Raw genomic sequence first — 24,254 nt, 5'->3', positions numbered from 1 at the left:
TAGCTTTTTATTTTAAACAAATTTGGATGATATCTAGTTTTTTATTTTTGTAAAATTACGATGATATGTAGCTATTTATTTTTGTAAACTTACGATGATATCTAGTTTTTTATTTCTGTAAAATTACTACGATATCTAGTTTTTTATTTTTGTAAAATTACGATATCTAGTTTCTTATTTTTGGAAAATTACGATGATACTAAGTTTTTTATTTTTGTAAAATTACTACGATATCTAGTTTTTTATTTTTACAAAATTACTATGACATTTAGATCTGTATTTTTATAAAATTGTTATGATATGTAGTTTTTTATTTTTATAAAATTACTATGACATTTAGTTTTGCATTTTTATAAAATTGTTATAATATTTAGTCTTCTATTTTTACAAAATTACTATGACATTTAGTTTTTCATTTTTATAAAATTGTTATAATATTTAGTCTTCTATTTTCACAAAATTACTATGACATTTAGTTTTTCATTTTTATAAAATTGTTATAATATTTAGTCTTCTATTTTTACAAAATTACTATGACATTTAGTATTGTATTTTTATAAAATTGTTATGATATTTAGTCTTCTATTTTTATAAAATTACTATGACATTTAGTATTGTATTTTTATAAAATTGTTAAGATATTCAGTCTTTTATTTTTACAAAATTATTAAGACATTTAGTGTTGTATTTTTATAAAATTGTTATAATATTTTGTCTTCTATTTTTACAAAATTACTACGACAGTCAGTTTTGTATTTTTATAAAATTGTTATAATATTCAGTCTTTTATTTTTACAAAATTACTACGACAGTCAGTTTCGTATTTTTATAAAATTGTTATAATATTCAGTCTTTTATTTTTACAAAACCACTATGATATTCAGTTTTTCATTTTTATACAATCATTATAATATCTAGTTTGTAATTTTTGTTAAATATCTATGACATTTAGTTTTTCATTTAAAATAAAGTTGCAATAATAATAAATAATAAGTGTCACACAATAAAATTTCTTTTTCCAGTTTCTAAAATTGTCTTCCACTTTTAATTTCTGAATTATATATCACAGTAGCCACAGAAATAACTTCATTTGAATATATATTGCAACTTTCGACTAGTAAGGTAGATTTACTGCGTATCTCATTTCCTTTATGAGACTCCTTAGCTTCGAATTTTCGGCAAGTGTTGGAGATAATTAGACATTCTGTTTCGACAGGAACGTAGATAAAACGATGCTGCGTATTACAATATTCAGATTGAAGATATTTTATGCATTTTTGCAGTTTCTGCTTTCTGGGCCTTGACAATCGCATCCCCTTTTGTTCATGTATTCCCCATGTGCGTTCGTTATTATCATCTGTTCTGCAGCTTCACCATTTATGCAACTTTCTAGCCCTAAATTATTGTTTACGTATTTATACAGGGTGATTCTAAAATAGAGAGACAATTGGTAAAGAACTAATCATTCTTCAGTGATTTAATCACTTTTTGTATGCAGCATTTTTTAAAAATTTATAAAACAATTTTTAAAATTACAGATTCACAAAACATAAAACTCTGTAATTCAAATTTATTAAATATATAAATAAACTCATTTTTAAACTAAAAAGTTAAACAATTTTTTAATTGAAGAATAAAGTAACAATAAAGAACTGCCATCTTGTGAAAAAGTACTCCATATTCCTCCAAAAACAAATTCAATATTTATAAGAAATTTTCAAGCTAAATTTTCCTAACATCATATAATAAAATTTTATTACACGAATATTGTTAATTTATTTTTGCAAGGCCTTTGCCAGTTGTGCCGTGATTTTAGAAACGCCCTGTACATTCAGTTAGCACGCGATCATTTGCGAACCATACATATTCTGTGCGTCAATGCGTTCTTTCACTTGAATGTATCATTTGAATGTAACACACACTCGTTTGTTCGCATTACACGTGCTCAGCCGGTCCAGTCGATCTAATCGATCCAACATTAACAAAAACCGACATATTTTTACTTTTTATTCACTGGGCTCTTTTAATTAACACTTTCGATGCAATACGTAACTCTCTAAATTAATAAATGTGATATGAATAGTAACAAATTTTAGGAAATCTTTTATTTACCTACAGTGTGACTCCATTTTCTTCATGAAATGTACTCTTGAAAAATGCTAATTTGTTAATGGAGTTACATTTTCAGTGCCAGTTCGAAGAAAATAAAAATTATATTCAATGTTTTCCTCAACAATTTTTGCCCATCTCTTATCAACTTTGAGATGCAACCCCCATTTATGAAACAAATTTATGAAACCCTGTAGATATGCGATGAAACTTAAATTTTTCCTGAACATTCGTTCATTTACGATGCATCGAACGCGTTAACACAGGAGCCGAAATTCATGGACAAAAGCTGGAACACAGAGGTTAAAAAGTTCATTGCGAATATTAAGCGTATCAACTTGGGAAACTTCAGATCGTCCGAAAGTTTCATGGAATGTAACGATCGACTGTGAACTTCCGAAGCAATCACCGACCGGCTTGCTTGTAGTTTGCAGAATACGTCGTCTGTTTGGTGTATATCTGATGGCGTTGTTGGTCGTACAGGTCGTGTTGGGTGTCCGCACTTCATGGCGCCGGAAGTGATCCAGCGCAGACAGTATGGGAAACCTGGTGACGTCTGGTCAGCCGGAGTGCTACTCCATGTCCTACTAACTGGTACACTTCCGTTCGTGGGTTCTCGAGATAGACTGCGAGAAGCAATTTGCAGAGGAAGAGTTCAGGTAGATATCATTTTTTATTTAATATCTTCAAAATTTCATTTTATAATGTCTTTATGATCTATTTGGGTGATCGTTAGATAAATATACGCCTGATAAATACGTGCTTGGTACATGAACACTTGATAAATATACGCTTGATATATACATGCTTGATACATGTACACTTGATAAATGTATGCTTGATAAAAACATACTTGATACATTGTATACTTCATAAATATCCATCTGATACATTGCACACTTCATAAATATCCACTTAATGAATACATGCTTGATAAATGTACACTTGATAAATATAAGCTTGATAAAAACATACTTGATACATTGTATACTTTATAAATATCCATCTGATACATTGCACACTTTATAAATATCCATCTGATATATTGTACACTTCATAAATATCCACTTAATGAATACATGCTTGATAAATGTACACTTGATAAATATAAGCTTGATAAAAACATACTTGATACATTGTATACTTTATAAATATCCATCTGATACATTACCCACTTTATAAATATCCATCTGATATATTGTACACTTCATAAATATCCACTTAATGAATACATGCTTGATAAATGTACACTTGATAAATATAAGCTTGATAAAAACATACTTGATACATTGTATACTTCATAAATATGCATCTGATACATTGCACACTTCATAAATATCCATCTGGTATATTGTACACTTCATAAATATCCATTTCATACATTGTACACTTCATAAATATCCACTTGATAAATACATGCTTGATACATGTACGCTTGATAAATTCCCACTTGGCAAATATCCACTTGATTAAAACTTGATTGAAATTGCAAGGTTCTCATGGCTTAAAATACCAAATTCCGATCCATCCCGATGTTGTCCGAAATTATCCGATCCAACCGGTCCGACCGTATCCCAAGTTGTCCGGCCCGTATCCGAAATTACACGATCCGTTCCGACTCTACCCGAACTAGCACCCCAATCTCTCACACCCTAACTCCTCACATTTCCAAAAGCTTGTTTTACTAACAAATTCATTAATTAACCCAAGACGAACTCCGCTTTACCTCTTTCAAACAAATCCAAACTCTCCCTAATGAGGTACACTAATTTCCACGAAATCTGAATTAACCGACGGAAGAGCCTCCTAACGAGACGCATCAAAAGATTAGGATGCACTTAGCAGTTAATGACGTCGCAAGGAATATAAAAAGTGTTTTGTCACATTCGCAGATGGAAACACCACCTTGGGACTGTATCAGTGAACCGGCAAAGGATCTCATACAAAGGATGCTCACTACGGACGTGAATCACAGGATTACTATTCAGGAAGTCCTTAACCATAAATGGCTTAGAGTAAGTTCTGCAGTTTAGTTCATTTCCTGTGCCGAGTTTCTAAGTTCAGGTTAAATATAAATAGGACAATTTGTATTCAAATTTGAGAGCGAGGTTGCGATAGTAGAAATGATTAGTAGGGAAGTAAGAATATGGGGAAACGTTCTTGGAGAACATTTAAAGCGGTTCGCAGCAGCACATGTTCGTCCACGTTAGCAACTTCTCTTCAGCGGATGCTACGGGCGTATCTGCTTCTTTTTATATCGTATCAGGTTTTCGATAAACGGCCTCGTTTTCTGTTATTATATCGGATGAATGTGCGTGCGCATGTGCACGGCATATGGTGTAATAAAGTGAGAATACACCTATATGGTAGGACAGTTAGCCAGTGACCTAAGGTAGCGGAGCTTGGAATCACCCCATATATCGATGCAATACACGTGCAACTGGGCTATCGATCGTTATAGCAGGGGCAAAGTTCCACCGGTTAATGAAAATAACTGTGACGATGTATATTATTCTTTGTGCTAGTTACGGGTTTTTGAATGTAACCGCTCGTTCCACCCCATGCTACTTTGCGGAACGTATATAATCAACCCTGTTGCACTCGGAGCGTTTTCGACTCCTTTTATGATAAATCATGATGATGTTTTTTTATAGAAAGCCTTTCTTAACTCTTTGTTTACGTAAGGGTGGGTGCTTGAAACTGTGGGAGTTTGACAGACTGAAACTATTTGAAAAAATAGCAATCATTTCTTATATTTTGGTCTCTGATTTCTTGCTTATGTAGAGCAGTGGTTTTCGATCTTTAGGTTTAGGACATAGGTTGATTTATGTGGTATATGAAGAGGCTTTTGCTCGAAATTATATTTTCATTGATAAAGTATAAATATAGGAAATGTCAGTTTAACCAGTGATACGTGAATGATTCATACAGCACGTATAACAGACTCGTCGTTCAAAACTTTATTTTCAATATTAAAGAACCTGGTCAGGTTCTGGTTTTAATATAATAAAACCTGGTTAAAAATAGGAACATGTTTAGGAACAAATTACAGAAGGAACAATTCAAATTTTAGGGGAAATATAATATTGGTTACAGTTGCGTTGCAGTTTATTTTGTAAATGTAAAATGGAGATGATTGTAACATATTCTGTTGTGTTTGTAGGATAGAGACAAGGGCGTGGCCCGGATACATTTAGCTGAAACTATAGAAGAACTTAAGAAATTCAATGCAAGACGAAAACTGAAGGAAGCTGTGAAGGCGGCTGTGTCGTCGTCAAAATGGCACGCACCGTATTCGGAAGTTAATGGCGACAGCTTTTTCGATATTGGAGACGATGAAGTCACGACCACAGGTATATTTAAAACAACATTAAAATTATTCTTTTGTTTAATTGAAACAAGACAAGTAAAATCACAAAATTAATAAAAAAATAATTCAAAACAAAATTATTGAAAACCATGTAAAAATCAAATTTATAAAAATTATTATAAAAGAAATTTTAAATAATTTTATTTCTAAAATTGAAAGAAGACAAGTAAAATCACAAAATTAAATTTTAATAAAAGAATCATAAAAATCATTGAAAACAAAATTATTTGAAATCATGTGAAAATTTATAAAAATTGAATACAACAGAAGGTTTAAATAATTTTATTTCTACAATTATTATTATTATTACTATTATATAATTAGTATTACTAAATTACAATTACAATTATTATATTGAAGTTCACAATGTTCTTTATTTTTAATTTTAATGTTTTATGTATCAAGAAGGTTTCTGATGTTTATTAATTAAATTCAATATAATATATAATTTATATGATAAATTTTTTTTTTATGATAAACATACCACATATTTAGTATATAGTTCAGTATATAGTTCTTGAAATCAATTTCTAATACTGAAATTTACTTTTAGGTGCAGTAGCCGAAATTTTAGACTCTCTGGATGATATTGAGGTACTTCAGGAGAGTGGAAGACTGACGCGTGTAGAAATATTGAATGCGGTGGATGATTATCGTCTTCGAGCAATCTTAGAGGTAAAAATCCCACAAAGTAATTGAAATACAACTATTACTCTCTTCGACATTTTTATTATACAAGAGATTCAATTCCCAATTTGATACATAATCTTCATGCTCCTACTTTCTACAATGAAGTTTTAGCCTCCATTCAAACTTATAATATCTTCTATTTAAATTTGTTATCAGTTACTATAAGTTTAGACTTCTTATAAGTTTAAATAGAATACAGATATTTTACAGTTCACAACAAATAATCCTCACAGAATTTATAGTTACTAGGCTCAATTATAAGTTACTTTAGATATTATCTTGCTAACAGTACATATTAATAATTTTAAAATATTGTACAAAAAGAGAGTCCAAAACAATTGTCATAGTTTATACTAATAATATCAACTACTTTATGTAGTTATCTATTGTTGATCAACAAATTCTTACAAGTGTCCTACCTTACCGACGTTCGAAACGGCAGAGACCTACCGGCGCCACAGTGACATTCCCCGTTCAAAGTGTCCGTGTTCGCACACTTTCTTATCGTATTCGTATCCCGAGGGAAGAGGTACGCGCCCTCATTTTACCCGGGAAAAGGGCGCAAGCGCTCGACCCCTTGTCAATATGGCTGACAAGCTGTTCTGGTAAACAAAATGCTATACACAATCGTGAATTGTCAGACCCTTTGAACGGGTAAATGTGTGCGAGTATGTACTGCTTTGCGTGTGTCACGTGGGCTGTAACGAGCCACGTGTTTCGGATATGAAGGCGCATTCTAAACGAAGATGCGCCTTTGTCAATTAATGTTCCTCGGAGAGGCCGAGCTGGCCTGTGATCTTCTCGAAATAGCGGGTCTCCTGGTGAGTGATATTGCTCTCGCATGTAAACGAACGCTAGTTAATCAACCGTTGGTTTTGTCCCTTTCTTACGTCGGTAACGTAAACAATGGCTTCGTCACGCACGATATGTTGTACTATGACGTGATGGGACATCTAAAGGTTTCGCGATGAACTAACGGGTTTTGCCGGGAATACGATTAGTGTATATGTTTGGGGGCATAGTAATTGGACGTGTGTTCATTGTGTGAGGGAAAATTAAACTAAGGCAACTTTCGTTACTTGTGAAATAAGGTAAATAATTTTGATTAGGTATATTTCTTGTATAAAACATGTTGGAGCAGAATTAATAAAACAATTGAAGGTTAGTTTGACTGTGAGTGAACTTAGGGTAACATAGAATGGTAAAGTAATTTATAATTGTGTTTGGAGAATTTTCAAACTTATCTTCGTCATTGAATTTTGAGTTAATATATTTCTTTGAAAGACTTTGATACTTAAAGTATTATTTTGGGAATTGAATTTCAAGACAACAGAGAATGCATTGCATAGAACAACAATGAATAAAAACGTCAGAAGTTATGAATACTTTTTATTTGAATCTGAATATTATAAGTGTTTTGATAATCAAATTTCAAAATGTGATGTTACACAAATTTTATGAAGATCGTTAATAGAAATGTCAGTGTTATAAATATTCTAGTTAACAACTTGAATGTTAGTCACAAATTACTAAAGTTATAATATTATTTTTTTAGCTTTACGACCGAATTTCGACTCGCGTCCCAACGCCATGTCGGGCGCCACAGACGGACGCGGTTCAAAGAGCGCGGGAAGTTGAAGAACTTCTTCGGGAAATTGAACATTCTGCAATACGAACCATCGACAGATCGGACCTTCGGGAGCTTCACGAACTTCTGGTCCAGCCGCATATGAGGGTGAGTGCAAATTTACTTGAATATTATTGATCGGTGCGGCGCTTGATTTTGGCGCGAAATTCGAATGTCAAGAGGTGCGGTATGGGTTATTTCAGCAATTTGATTATGAACTTTAAGAATTATTATTGTAAACAATTGTTACATTACACCTGTATGTATACATATGAGTGACGTTTTAAATTATTAATTAATTAATACTTGGTAAGTAATTAGTACTTGGGGTGTTAGCATAAAATGGCTGGTTAAGTTAGTTTGTTTGCAATAATACTGGGAAACAATTTTCACAATTCAAGAAATTTTTAGGTGAGAAAATTTTTTATGGGTTTTGACCCAAAATTGTTTCTTAAAAATTACATTATCATATACATACACACACATACATAAATACATACATACACGCATGCATACAGGTATATGTATACATATACTTAAAAATTCCTATGTTATAAATATGATTTAAATAAACAATATGAGTTATATTCAGACATGAATGAGCTATTATTAATTATACTTAAAATATTTTGACTTACTTTGCTAAACAAGGAATGTTACACTTACTGTCTTATAACATATTTTGTTATAAAATATTTAAAATTATATAATTATTTAAATATTCATATAAAGTATTTTCCAATTTCCAAATACAAAAGCTCCAACCGAATATAAAGCGTCAAATAAAAAATCGCAATCTTTCAAACGTCGCAAAGGAACTTCGTTAGCATTTCAGCGATATAACGAGCGTCCATATCTCTGGACGACCATCAACAGCGAAAATAATATCAGTTTTCCCCCAAACTCTGTTTCTAACCAGCAAACCATGAAACATCAAACGGGCCATTAGTTAATCAAAAACACTCGAAACCAAAACTTGTGGTGAGTTTCCGGTGACGATCTATCAGGCATGATCGAAATCTCTTCTTTCCATTCGTCGTATATTTACCGGGTGTTTGACATTGCTTGCGATATACTGTAAATAGGGCGCAGAAATGTAGGTCGATCGTTAAAATTCTCATTTAAAAATCCCGTAGCTGTAGCGAGAGGAACACATAAAGAAAGCGGGGGAAAAGAGGCGAAGATAAACCAGAGGAACGACGTTAGAGTGACTTCTGATAACCGAACGGTCTATGCATTTCGGTAACCGACTTGTTAATTATCCCCCTTCGTAATTCCAGGACGTTCATTATTCTTATGTCCCGTGTTGAAATTACGTTGTCCGATTCTGAAGCGGTTTAACGTTGATTAAACGTGTAATCAGCCTACGGCTTTACGAGAAATTTGGTATTCCGTTCCGGATTCGGGAAATCGATGGCCCACTTTAATTATTGCTAGGATTACATATTATTCTCAACGGAACTCTTTAGTTGTGTTCCTGGGTTCTGGGACGCCATTTTGGTTTTTGGGAAAATTTTGTTAAGTATAGAGATTTATGTGAGGTTATGTTGACTCAAGTGTTTTATATATAATAAAAATATATTATTGTTTGTAGGATTTATATAAGATGCTACAATAACGTATAATAAGATATGTAACATATGTGACGTATGTAACATATGTGTAAATGATATTGAATGGGGTAATTGGAAGACTTCTGTAAAATATTATAAAACAACATAAATTTACTTAAATATACGAACAATAACGTATAACAAAATATGCAACATATGTGACATATGTAACACATGTGTAAATGATATTGAATGGGGTAATTAGAAGACTAGTGTAACATATTATAAAACAACATAAATTTACTTAAATTTAATATACAAACAATAACGTATAACAACATATGTAACATATGTGACATGTGTGACACATGTGTAAATGATATTGAACGGGGTAAATGGAAGATTTGTATAACATATTATGAAATAACATAAATTTACTTAAGTTTAATATACAAATAAAAACGTACAATAACATATGTGACATACGTGACATATGTAACATATGTGTAAACGATACTGAATGGTGTAAATGGAAGATTTGTATAACATACTATAAAATAACAAATTTACTTAAATTTCATATACAAACAATAACGTATAACAACATATGTGACATATGTGACATATGTAACATATGTGTAAATGACACTGAATGGGGAAAATGAAAGATTTGTGTAACATATTATAAAATAATATAAATTGACTTAAGTTTAATATACAAACAATATTATATTAAAGTAAATTGAACATCTAACAAGACTATTAATTTAGTCTAACAACCTTCAATTTAACCTAACATAATCCAACAGTTGTATTCAGCAGCTTCAACCTAACCTAATAATCTGATGAACTGAAGTGACCAGATTTAATTCAACTATAACCTTCTCACTTAAATCACATTACTTCTTCATATATAAAATTATTTTAAATTATATTTGAAGCTAAATTTAAAAATGGTGGATTATTTTCTTTAAATCCAGAAAATTTTATTCATCATTTAGTAATTAAATTCTTCCACTAAAATTATGTTCATAAAATAAGCTTTTGTTAAAACTCCAGTTGTTTTAATTTAAATTTTAAGTATGTTTTAATTTTAGTTTTAAGTTTGTTTTAATTTTAATTTCAAGTTTGTGTTAATTTTGTACACATACATACAAATGTCCCATTTTCTGCAATATATCATATATGTTTTTATTCTCATGATTAACGACGATGCCACGTCTTCCACGTTGAAAATGAATTTTCTTATACACTTCCGAGGAACGTCTATATTATCACTGTTATCAAATTGTGGATCTAAGTGGCTCTTCAAATTCTGATGTCGTCTGCGAGCATGCTGCTCGCAGAATGTTTAATTTCCTGAAAATTTAGCGTCTATGTAGATCGATCACCGTGAGGAATTCATGTAATCAAGAATGTTCCACAACTTTCTTGGAGGAAGTCGCAAGAAGAATAAGAAAAAGGTTTCTTCGACGAACTGGGGGAAAAAGCATTGTTAGCATAATTGCTGCATTTCAATGTTAATTGATGCTTGCTTTAAAACATTATAAGTTTTCATATTTCAAATTAAATTGAAAACTTTCAACTTTTAAAATTACTTTGCATCTTTGATTTTTCAAATATTTTATTTTATTTTATTTTCACCTCTTCTTTATTTTAATATTTTATTGCGTATGGCAATTTTTTAAACTTGTCAAATGAAATTGGAAAATTAAAGTAACCCTACAAATATATATTTTATGCAAATATAATATCATACTGATTTTTTTTTAACTATTTTCAAACTCATTCATGACGATATTAAAAAATCAAAGAATAAAAAATATTCTTTGTCTGAAAAATGATTATTTATAATTTCTGTACCTTTCAAATATTTATTAAACATCTGAAAGTACTAATTTATGATAATACAAGCTCTTGACCGCAACCTTCTAATAATATTGTCCCAACAAATTTGAAATTAACAAAGTTTGAAAAGGACCGGAAATCAGATTCGAAACAGTATTTATTTTAGTTGTTTTGCCCGAAGACCCCATCCTTCTTAGATAGGAAATTCATGTTAGAAAGCACGATGGATCCTTGCCAGGGCCGTATTAGTGTTCCTCGTTAGAGTTTGAAAGCGTACAGACTGCAACTGCAGTTGCAGCAACCAAGTGCAACTATCGTTCAAGCGTTCAAGGGTCACGATACGAGTTCCAGCACGGTTTTGTGGCTGAAAAAGGGAATGTAGGTTCATAAACTGGCGACGGTCAAAAAACAATTTACCGGGCTAAAAATTTCTCTCACATGTCCTGCTACCATTTACATCTCTTTAATGCTAATGTACTTTTTTGTTCTACTTGTCTACTAATGTACTTTTTAATTCTACTAATATGATGCAACTGTATTTTTATTTTAAAAATGAAAAAATGAATAAGTTTTCAAGATATTAAATTATTAAAATTTATTTATTATTGGGAATATTTTTATTTTTACAAAAATGTTACATTGTTGCATTTAAATACTATTGTATCATTTTAAAATTACAAGTTTAGAAAAATATATAAAGCTTTCAAGTTTGAAATATAAAATAGCAGATTTCCAATAATAACAAACACATTAATTTTCAATTTAGTTATTTAATTTTATTAAATGAAATAATTATTTAATTTAATTTTCGATTTAATTATTGAGTAGTTGATCAATAATTACTGTGTTTCTAATTAGAGTAATGATTAAATATTTCAAGGTTAACTCTTGTTTAAACAAGAACAAAAATAAAGACAGATTTCTTTATTTTTAGAAAAAGATCTCCGATTCCTCCATCGATTTTATGCATGCAAAGTCTGGCACTCAAATCAGGCCACTAGTCTAATTCTTATTTATAGGGACAGGATGAAATATCAAGAAAACTTGTTTAATTTCCTGTCACTTCATCTTTTTTACAACGTCTTCGAAATAGCATATTCTAAAACGAATTTGATGCCCCATAATACTGATAGTATGGCAATATGAGTTGGTTCGAAGACTATGTCACAATTTGAAAAGCTGCTTAGTTCAGGTCTTATAGTGATCAGTCGTGAGATCGATTTCTGAAAGATTTATGAACAGGAAAAAATTAAGTTCGTATAATGAAGTTCATCGAACAGAAAGGTAGACATATGAAGTAGTTTGATAAACTAAATAAAATTTGAATTAATTAAATATTTTTTTATTGCTTTTGAAAATTGTAGTACATTTTGTGGAATAGTAAAAATAGGGTACATATTATTTTATTGTATTTATGTAAAATATGTAAAATATTTAAGTACATATACTGACAAAAATATCATATACATTAATACTTCTTGATTTTCAAACGTAATGAGCATATGAGCATGTGAATATATGAGTATGTGAATACGTGAATATATGAGTATGTGAATATGTGAATAGATGAATATGTGAGTATATGAGTATGTGAGTATGTGAGTATGTGAGTATGTGAGTATGTGAGCATGTGAATATATGAGTATGTGAGTATGTGAATAGATGAGTATGTAAGTATGTGAATATATGAGTATGTGGGTATGTGAATAGATGAGTATGTGAGCATGTGAATATATGAGTATGTGAGTATGTGAATAGATGAGTATTTGAGTATGTGAATAGATGAGTATGTGAGTATGTGAATATATGAATATGTGAGTATGTGAGTATATAAGTATGTGGGTATGTGAATAGATGAATACATGAATATGTGAATAGATGAATATGTGAGTATGTGAGTATGTGAGTATATAAGTATGTGGGTATGTGAATAGATGAGTACATGAATATGTGAATAGATGAATATGTGAGTATGTGAGTATGTGAGTATGTGAGTACACGAGTACACATCTACATACTCATTACGTCTGAAAATCGCGAACGTCACCAGTCAAACATCTTACATCACAGCACCCAAGTCCCCCAATACTCTAAACAGAACCTAAAACGCGTCCATTAAATATCAAAGTTGATTACGTAATTCAGCAGAAATTCTCGTGAACCGCATTTAATTACGGTTCTGGTTGTTGCATTTAACACGCGCTTAATTATCGTTAAAGCGCGTGTACGCGTTCAGGGATCACGGCATGCGAACAACACGGTTGCTTAATATCGCATCATTGAATGGTTCACCGGCAGCCTGGCAACAGCTTGCTGGCTTGTTGTTTCTGGAAGCGATACTTCAAAGAAAATGTTTGTCAACAGTTCTCGAACTGTTGCGTCAGACGTGTTCTGAATGTTCAATAGAGTTTACAATCGATCACTCGCATTCACCGCTGTGGCAGACAGACATCACTTGCTGCGAATTTGCTAAGGACCGAAGTTACCTTCTTCTGTAGGAGGTGTCTATAGCTGTGTATAGTGTCTGTATCAGGTCTGTCGAGTGAAGGAAGGAGAACGGAAAGGAAGAAAGCAGAGTCTTTTGGGAATTTTTTAGAATTACAGAAATTAGAGGTGTTTGGTTAGGATGTGGGTGTGAAGATTTGCAAATTTGGGATTTCAGAATTTAGGTATTTGGGGAGGTAGGGATTTGGGGACGTGGGGATTTGGAGACGTGGGGATTTGGGGACGTGGGGATTTGGGGACGTGGGAATTTGGGGATGTGGAGATTTGGGGACGTGGGGACTTGGGGATGTAGGGATTTGGGGGTGTAGGGATTTGGGGACGTAGGGATTTGGGGACGTAACAATTTGGAGACGTGGGGATTTGGGGACGTGGGGATTTGGGGACGTGGGAATTTGGGGACGTGGGGATTTGGGAACGTGGGGATTTGGGGACGTGGGGATTTGGGGACGTGGGGATTTGGGGACGTGGGGATTTGGGGACGTGGGGATTTGGGGACGTGGGGATTTGTGGACGTGGGGATTTGGGGACGTGGGGATTTGGGGAAATAGCAATTTGGGGACGTGGGGATTTGGGGGCGTAGGGATTTGGGGACGTAGGGATTTGGGGACGTAGGGATTTGGGGACGTGGGGATTTGGGGACGTGAGGATATGGGGACGTGGGGATTTGGGGACGTGGGGATTTGAAACGTGGGGATTTGGGGACGTGGAGATTTGGAGACGTGGCGATTTGGGGGCGTAGGGATTTGTGGACGTGGGAATTTGTGGACGTAGGAATTTGGAGACGTAGGGATTTGGGGATGTAGGAACTTCGTAATGTAGGAATTTGGGGGCGTAGAGACTTGTGGATGTTAGGATGTGTTCATGTAGGGATCTGGGTACGTAGCGACTTAGCAATATAAGGATTTGGGGATGTTGAGACTTGGTAATGCATCGATATCTAGATGTGGAAACTTGAGAATGTCCGAATTCATAAATGTACAGATTTAGAAATGTAAAAATTGAAGAACCTATATCTATTTTGAACACACATCAATATATCGACGTACGAATTTCAGGACGTAGAAACATTTTAGATTTTTCACTAGTACACCCCTTTAATTACTACTCCTAATAAAACAAACTTGAGAGAATGCTCACAAATGGGGACACTGTCGTTCAGTACATTTACCCCACCATTTCTCTCATTTCTTATATTATATAATTCATCGTGTCTCTCTTTTTTATTCCTATTCTATAACATGCAATCCCCTCTATAAGTCACTTGGTCACGTTCGCTCTACGATCATTGCCCTCAATCACATCGGTATAAAACACTCTTCGTTCACACCTCAGTTTGTTGAACTTTGTCACAGTATAGTCGCTGAGATAGAGCTTGAAATTCAATTCTTATATAAAACATTGCTGGGGCATCTCATTTTTCTGGCTGTGCTAAAAACGTTATTCAATAAAAATTTTATTATACTTCATAATATTTGAAGGGGTGCTTATTTATTTTTGGGATTCATGTATCAGTTTTTTAATAAATCGAGTCGAGTTAATAATAAAGAAGAAAAGTAGTGTTTATTGTTTAGTCAGGAAATTTTTATAAAAATATTCTGGTACAGAAAAATCAACTTTGTTAGTCCAATAATATTATTTATAAAATTGACTTTTATAAATTTTTAAAAATTGTTACTTCACAAACGTACTTTATTATAATAGTACAATTTACTTTATACTAATAGTATAATGGTATAGCAAATTTTGGATCTCATAGATTAATGATTAATTCATACCTTGCTGTTGAGGATAATACCCCTATTCTGTGCATGTTAATCTTTAATACTATGTATACATTAGTCCATATTAAATTTTGATTTAACGATTAATTCCATATGTGTATTTTAGAACAGTGCAATGAGCATGATTGAATAGAAAAGCTACTAAATTGTTAATTTCATTATAAAGAAACAGTATAAATTTTCCACTTATATTATATAATAAATATTGTGATTATTTTAATTTTAATTATATTTTACCTTTTGAAAAAACACCTCAATAAACTATACAAACATCAATGCAATAATTATCATTAATAACACCCTTTATATTTAAATAAATTTTCAATCCAAAAAGCCATCAACAATTTAACAGAATTATCTATTCATCTATTTTGTTATAATTTAGTTTTAATTTACGGTAGATGCGTTTACCCTGCGTTTGACGAGTACACGCCATTGTTTGATTTTAATTACGAACGCGCATGCACACTACCGAAACAAAATTCCACCAGTAAAATGTTCATGAACCACGTTTTCTTTCAAAATACAAACATCTTGCCGAATAAATGCGCCACGAACGTATTCTGCAGAATAAACAGTTTAACTCTGACCTAAAACTAAAGGCATTTACGCGTTCCCAAGTCGCGACAGTCGTTTAGGGCGAAACGGCAAATAGCGACAACCCCTACGGACCGTGGTATGGTTTCCAAACAGACGGTACTCTCAAAAATTGCACGATTCGTGCAAATCTAATTTCCAATTTCATAGATTGCGACTATGTACTGTATGCAACTACATGCAAGCAATTCTTGAATTTCTGTCACGATCGTTTCGCGTTATATACTTGAATATTGTTATTGCAACTGTGGCGCGTAATTCATGCGGCTGCAGACCTGGAGGGTTCAGAGAGGTGTTATTTTAATATTTTCTTCGTTAATTTAGGAATTTGTAGTTTGGACTTTTGGGAGTTAGAGAAATTACATATAACATATGTCATATAATATATAACATATGTAATAACATGTGATATATAGCACATGACATGTGACATATGACGTACGACACGTCACATACATATAACACATAACATACAGCATATGATATACATCATATAACATAACATATGGCAGTAACATTTAATACATGACATGTAACACACATTACATAACATATAACATATTACATATGTATAGAATATAACGTAACATATAACACATAACATATGACATAATGTATGATATATCACATACATATAACACATAACATACTGCATGTGACATACATCACATAACATAACATATGACAGTAACATTTAATACATGACATGTAACATACGTTACATAACATATAACATATCACACATATTATATAACATGTAACATATGACATGTGACATGTGATGTATAATATATAACATATAACACATAACATGTGACATAACGTATGACATATGACATACATCACATAACATAACATATGACAGTGACATTTAATACATGACATGTAACATACGTTACATAACATATATCATATAACATGTAACATATGAAATGTGACATGTGATGTATAATATATAACATACATATAACACATAACGTACAGTGACATACATCATACAACATATAACACACGACAGTGACATATGTGTACTATTTAACATATGTAATTTAAACTAGTTGAGTTAAAGTGTGGTATAAACTAACGACAGTAATCGATTAAAGTGATATAATTATCCATCCATAATAGTGCACAAATGGATAAGACTAATCCATGCACCGCGCCCTCGGGGCGCAGTTGCCCGTGGGCAGCTCTGTAGCAATCGACAGCTGCTGGCGTTGGCGGTACTGCGAAAACGTCGGGGGTAGTTGGTCGTGGCGCGCTTTGGTCGTGGGGCGGCAAAGGGGGATGTATAGCAGCAGCTAGGGGTAGAAGTGGGGGTAGTAGTCGCTAAGGGGGAGTAGTCGTAGCCGGCCAGGGGTGATGTTGGGCGTTTGGGTACGAAAGCTAGTGTGTCGCAGAACGTAGATCGCGAGCGACGCGTTCCGCTGCCCTTAATCCACATTTCCGTTGACAGTTCCGCGTCCCCTGGGATCGCGTAGCTGGAACACGTGGAGGTGATTATCTGGTGATAGTTTCGTGACGAAACGGTGCTAGCTTCGAACCCGTGAAATGGGATACGGGAGGTGCGATGAAAAACCCGCTGATTTCTGGCTACGTTATATCGCGCCGTCTGTAAACAGCCGGTAGTCCAGCTCGGCACGACCTCTCGCGAGGGTGGCACACTTCTGGCTAGCTGCACACTGTGTCACTTCTTCACCGTGTGTTCGTTAACGGGAAACGATGTTGTGACGTTTGTGTTGTTCCGTGGTTCGGTATGCTCGTGCGTTCAACTCGCGGGACATGGATCTTGGAAGGATACCCCAGTGACCCTATCTGAAAAGCACCCGTCACCCATCCACCCCTCCATTCACCAGTTTTCCGACACCGGTTCGAACGTGCTCATGGACGGTTAGATTATGATTGATGGCGGTAGATGTTCACACGCGATTCACCCTGTTTCTGTTTTAACATACTCGAGTTACCGATTTGTATTTATCTCGAGGGATGAAATACATTCAGGCTTTAGTTTTTGACACCTGTGCAACCTCACACATAGTAGTTTTATGCTGCAGTCTCAATTTATATTTCTGACCTTATTGAACGTGATTTGGAAATAGAATGTGTACATTCACGCTTTGATGTTAGAACAATGCCATTGTTCTACTTCAATTTTTATTTCTGTCTCTTTGGGTTTTGAAAATTTTAACTTGACAAGTCAACAACTTTCTATTGAAAGGGGAGTCCAATGTACACGTTGAAGCTGTTAGAACAATGCCATTGTTTCAGGGTTTAATTTTTATTTCTGTCACGTGTTTTAATAATTTTGTGATTGTAAATTCATTGAGAGTGTATTGGAAATAGACTAAATTCTGTAGGTGCTGGACTTGTTTTATTTTGGAGTTCAATTTTATTTCTGTTGCTTTAATTGACTTGAATTAATGAAGAGGTCAGAACAATACTGTTGTTTCAGATTTCATTTTTGTGTCACTTTGATTTTTAATAATTTTAGTTTGAGAAGACATTGACATTCACTGAATTGAAAATAGGAGTCCACAGTATAAATGAACATTTTGATCAGAACAAGTTGTTTTATTTTAGGGTATAATTTTTGTTTCTGTCATTTTTAGTAATTGTCTGACAAACTGACTTCACTGAATAGAAAATAAGTACATAAACTGACATTCTGAAGACATGTTCCATTTTAGAGTACATTGTTTGCTGACATTTGTAGCTTTTCAGAAATATTAGCCTAGGGAATTGTCAACTTTCAGTAAGTTGCGATTCAGCGTGTGAATTGACGTCTTTCTGAATAGTGAAGCAGGCTAGTAAACAACTGAAATATACTTTCGTAAACGGGAGAAAATTCTGTCATCTCTCTTCAAAACTCAGTTATGTTGTTTTTTGCAAATATTAGCCTGGAATTTTAATTTTAAAGTTGAAGATTCAGTACATGACTTCATCTTGAAGTTTAGGAATTTTTATAAATAAAAAAATGCTACTGTAAATTGAAAAAAATGCTGCTAATTTATTTGTGGTTAGGTTAGGTTATTTATTAATTTTAAAGTTGAAGATTCAGTACATGACTTCATCTTGAAGTTTAGGGATTTTTATAAATAAAAAAATGCTACTGTAAATTGAAAAAAATGCTGCTAATTTATTTGTGGTTAGGTTAGGTTATTAATTTTAAAGTTGAAGATTCAGTACATGACTTCATCTTGAAGTTTAGGGATTTTTATAAATAAAAAAATGCTACTGTAAATTGAAAAAATGCTGCTAATTTATTTGTGGTTAGGTTAGGTTATTTATTAATTTTAAAGTTGAAGATTCAGTACATGAAGACTTCTTCTTGAAGTTTAGGGATTTTTATAAATAAAAGAATGTTACTGTAAATTGAAAAAAATGCTGGTAATTTATTTGTGGTTAGGTTATTTATTTATTTATTTATAGTATTATATATTTTATTTATATATAGGAAATTTATTTCTAGCATTCTGCAGTAACCCTGAAGAGTCATTTCCTTTGACCCAAAAAATAGAATTAACTATACAAACCAGCTTTCATCAATTACCAAAGAAGAACTTACAAAACCAGTAAATAATCGAACCATTCACAGAAAACTCCCATTTCAAGCTACAATTTCCATATCCGTTTGCAAATGTAACCCCGAAGAGTCCATTGAATCAAAAAAGGGAATTGAATGCGTGAATCGGTTTTTGAATCAGGAATAAAAGTAGGTGGTGGCGTTGTGCGCGTGTGGCAGAATCTTGTGCAGTATTCAAGGGCGTTGATCTCGGCCGGTCACCGCGTGCAAAAAAGCGTCGAATGTCTTCGTCATGAATAGCTATACGGTTCTTGTGTAAACTTAACCCGATGGTCACAAAGAAGCATAAGAGAGTAATGTTGCTTCGCAATATCCTCGAGTGCCGTTTACAGTGCACGGTGACGCAAATATTGGCTGGTCCGGATGAAAACAGAAACGGCTGATTAGACAGGGGACACATTAATGGACAGGGTAGTATTTTAGGAACGTGAACGTCAGACCTTGAATTATCGGGTTCTGGTTAATTTCTTTTTTACTATTAGCATTCTCTTTTATTCCCACATTACATCTTTTGTTAATTTTTAATATTTTTTATGGATACATTTTTTATTTTTTTTTTGTTATAAGAGGATTTACAGAGTTACAGAGAGTTACAGAGGATTTTTATTGTTAATATGATTGTATTGAATTTCACTGTTTGGTAAGATTATTGCCAATTGACTGTGTGTGATTACATTTGGTAAAAATTACATTTGGGGTGAGGTTGTTTAATTATTTATTTTGAAGTCTTTAATAGAACTTTTCCATCGATGTCTATGTATAGGGTTGTATTGGACCTTTTTGAGATAAACGTGGGTCTACAGTATATTTTAAAATAGAGACCCTGAAGGTTTAAAGGTTGCTTCAAATTTTTGATAATTATACTATGAAAGTATCCTAATGGAATACTATGCTATATAATCTAATATTCAATGAAATAAAATTTTTCCTAAAACAAAATCCTCTTATGTTCCTCTTCTTAACCTAAAATGCAACCAACAATCACATAATTCTTCCTAAAAAGAAATCCTCCTGTTCCTCTTCTTAACCTAAAATGCAACCAACAATCACATAATTCTTCTTAAAAAAAATCCTCCTATGTTTATCTTCTTGAACTAAAATGCAACCAACAATCACACCATTTTCCCAAAAAAGAAATCTCCCTATGTTCCTCTTCTTAACCTAAAATGCAACCAACAATCACACAATTTTTTCTAACAAAAAAATCCTCCTATGTTCCTCTATTTTAACTAAAATGCAACCAACAATCACACAATTTTTCCTAAAAAAAAATCCTCCTATGTTCCTCTTCTTAACCTAAAATGCAACCAACAATTACACCACTTTCCCTAAAAAAAAACTTCTCCTATGTTCTCCTTTTTGGACAAAAATGCAACCAACAAACACATCATTTTCCCCGAAAAAAAAATTCTACAACCCCAATCTACATGACACGAATAAGTCATTGTACCTAACCATGCATTTCTATTTTGTACCAAAAAAAAAAAAATATCTTGCTACCCAATGTCGACAACACGAATGTCACCTAACCATCTATTTTGTTCCCCAAAAAATCTGCAATGTTTCGAATAAGTGACAGTAGCCATTTTGTTTGGGAAACACTAAACAGCATTAAATCCGTCAGTGACGGAACGCGGTATTTCATTAAGAAAAGTGGAAAAGCGTAGACAGATCGAACGATATTGGTTTTTCTCGTACGAACGGATTCTATCGATATTCCGTTAGCTCTCCATGAACGCTAATAAATTTAATCTTGATAGACTGAAAATCGATAATTTTGCGGTATCCTCGAGGAACTTAACCACGTTCTATCGGCTCGATCCGTCCGATTGCCACCATATTTCATGTCGGAGCCTATCTTCGTCATAATCGGTTCATCTTACCAGCGAGAAGTGGCTCTTTTCTATCATCTGATCTTTGCTCCGAGGTTAGGCTCGTCAAGCCCGTCAACGACGTAAACCTACTATCGTAGACAGGTTATCTGACTCAGCTGTTAAGAAGTTGGCCTCGTGAAAGCCGGATACGGAAGCCAGAAACGTCAGATATATTATCGAACGTTTCACACAATCGTCTCTTGTATCTCGAAATGCTTCTACCAATGTCTTAGCTTTCATCGGCTCGGATATCGCGGCAATCAATAATCCTTTCGAGGATTCGTTGGACAGCGAGAATCCTCCTGGGATTTCTGTGTTTCTCCTTCAATCGCTTCCGTTTAACCCACGCTTTTCTGGTAATTCGTTCAGGTATGCGAAGATGCTTTTTTGTACCGAAAACTGTTACAAGCTTGGACGTTGCAATATGTCAATGCTCGTTGCAATAAAATGGCGGGTGTTGCAATAAAATGGCGCGTTCTTTCGAAAGGTCTATTCGATTTAATACATTATAAGGAATATTTATATTAACATTGTAATATATATTTTTTAACTGGATTTAAGGTATTATGTATGGTGTATGAACATAGTGAAGCAGACAATAATAAATAATATTTTCACACATGGTCATATGTTCATACATGTTCATATGTTCATATGTCCATACATGGTTATATGTTCATATATGGTTATATGTTCATATGTTCATACATGGTCATACATGTTCATATGTTCATACATGTTCATATGTTCATACATGGTCATATGTTCATACATGTTCATATGTTCATACATGTTCATATGTTCATACATGGTCATATGTTCATACATGTTCATATGTTTATATGTTTATATGTTTATATGTTCATATGTCCATACATGTTCATGTTTATATGTTCATATGTCCATACATGTTCATATGTTCCTACGTGGTCATACAAATTCGTACATGGTCATATGTTCATACATGGTTATATGTTCATATGTTCATACATGGTCATACATATTCATATGTTCATACTTGGCATATGTTCATACATGTTCATATGTTCATATGTTCACAGTGTCACAATTTTTCTCATCTTCCAACAGCAATTTTTTTTTAAATTTCAATGTGAAATTCCAATAATAATTTTCACAATTTTAATTACGAGTATTCCACCCAAAATTCCCGTAATTATATTCTACAATGAAACGCTGTGGAAATGATACAGCAACAAAAAAGAACACATAATATTAGACTACGAAGTGACTCTTGAATGTTCTTTCATTTGGTATGCGGAACAAAAATTTCTCCCCCGTTTTCTAAATTCCCTGAATATTTACTTAAAGACGTTTCCAAAGAATCAGTACGTAGTTTAGGCTGTAAATGTGGTTTACGGATATTTTATAGCAAACTATTTGCCAGTGACATCACGTTGACGTTGTAAAATGCAAAATAAAGTGCATAGAGGGTTTGTTTGAGAAGCAGTAAAATTGACGATATCGATCGTGCACAAAAGACTTTTTTTTACAATTGCAATGATTTAAAGCGATTAATTTTGAGAGGATTCTACTTTACTTTCATGTATAATAAAATCTAAATCCGTGATGAATTATTCTTTTTAAATCGCAGTGTATCGTTTTAGTCACAAAAAAGTCTCTGAATAATTTCATGTTTTTAACTTTGGACGATTTTTTATTCAATTTTTTTTATGTAGTTTGTCATGCGCTTTTTGAAATTTATGGAATAAATACAATCTTGTTTTGGAAGCTTAATTTATGTTGAGTTATCTGATTTTTGACGTTTGCTGGTAAAATTGCTTTTATTTTAATAGCTGTTACTTTTAAATTTTTTAATTTTGAAATTTAAAAATTAGGAAATTTTGAAACTGAGACTTTGAGACTTTTCAGTTTTTGTGACCATGGAATTTTTGGATTTTTAGATTTTTGAATGTGGATAGTTGAAAATTTTGAAGTTTTCAAACCTTGACACTTTGAGACTTTGAGACTTTTGAATTCTTGAATTTTTGAACTTTCTGAAAAACCTTGATACTTGAAAACTTAGAATTTTCAGAACTTCAAAACTTTGATCAAGATTTTCAAGTCTAAAATTCCAAAATTCTCCAACATTCAAATTTCACTATTTCAAGATTGAAAATTTTGGAACTTTGATACTCCTAGTCTTAGAACCACAATACAGTACAAATAACCGAGATTACAGAATCTCTACCATTATCGTGTTCAAAATTGGGTCTCTGTCCATTGAAGTTTAGAAAGCTCTTATGAATAGCGATCGATAAGTCTCTTACACGTGTAATACCGATCAGTAACAATCCCATAAAGGACTCTGACTAATAAGGCCTCTCATTAGCAGATATTAATAATTACATTCATTGACTGGTATTTAACAATCACAGAATTACATACATACGAAACTGAAGAAATTGCCATATGTATCATTATAATATTACAAACAAATTTCCTTACCTTCATTAAATATATTCCATTCAATTTTCAAATTGAATTGTTGAAAAAATAAAATCATATACTTTTGGGTAAAATTTTATTTTATGATTTTTTATTTAATTTTTTTATATAGGCAAGTTTAGATGGATGGATAAATTGTTTATGTATGTATATGTATATGAAAATATGATGTTTATTTTATATATTATAGAAAATTATATTATCGAAAGTAACTGAAGTAATCAAAATAGTCAAAGTAATCATATGTTCAT

The 24,254-nt window shown here is 32.8% G+C and overlaps 1 protein-coding gene across 8 annotated transcripts in view; it reads left to right on the top strand.

Annotated features, from left to right (window-relative positions):
* CASK (peripheral plasma membrane protein CASK) overlaps positions 1–24,254 on the top strand; it is a 404,924-nt gene that overhangs the window by 68,776 nt on the left and 311,894 nt on the right. For all 8 annotated transcript variants that reach the window (XM_076539690.1, XM_076539684.1, XM_076539689.1 and 5 more), the window contains 5 exons: positions 2,593–2,768; positions 4,002–4,124; positions 5,273–5,462; positions 6,033–6,154; positions 7,725–7,904. In XM_076539690.1, the coding sequence (XP_076395805.1) occupies positions 2,593–2,768; positions 4,002–4,124; positions 5,273–5,462; positions 6,033–6,154; positions 7,725–7,904 (791 nt within the window). The remainder of the gene's footprint in view (positions 1–2,592; positions 2,769–4,001; positions 4,125–5,272; positions 5,463–6,032; positions 6,155–7,724; positions 7,905–24,254) is intronic.

This window comes from Megachile rotundata, chromosome 14, assembly GCF_050947335.1.
Source record: "Megachile rotundata isolate GNS110a chromosome 14, iyMegRotu1, whole genome shotgun sequence".
Classification (NCBI taxonomy): Eukaryota; Metazoa; Arthropoda; class Insecta; order Hymenoptera; family Megachilidae; genus Megachile; species Megachile rotundata.
The sequence above is the reverse complement of the archived record's forward strand: the minus strand, read 5'-3'. Positions and strand labels throughout refer to the sequence as shown.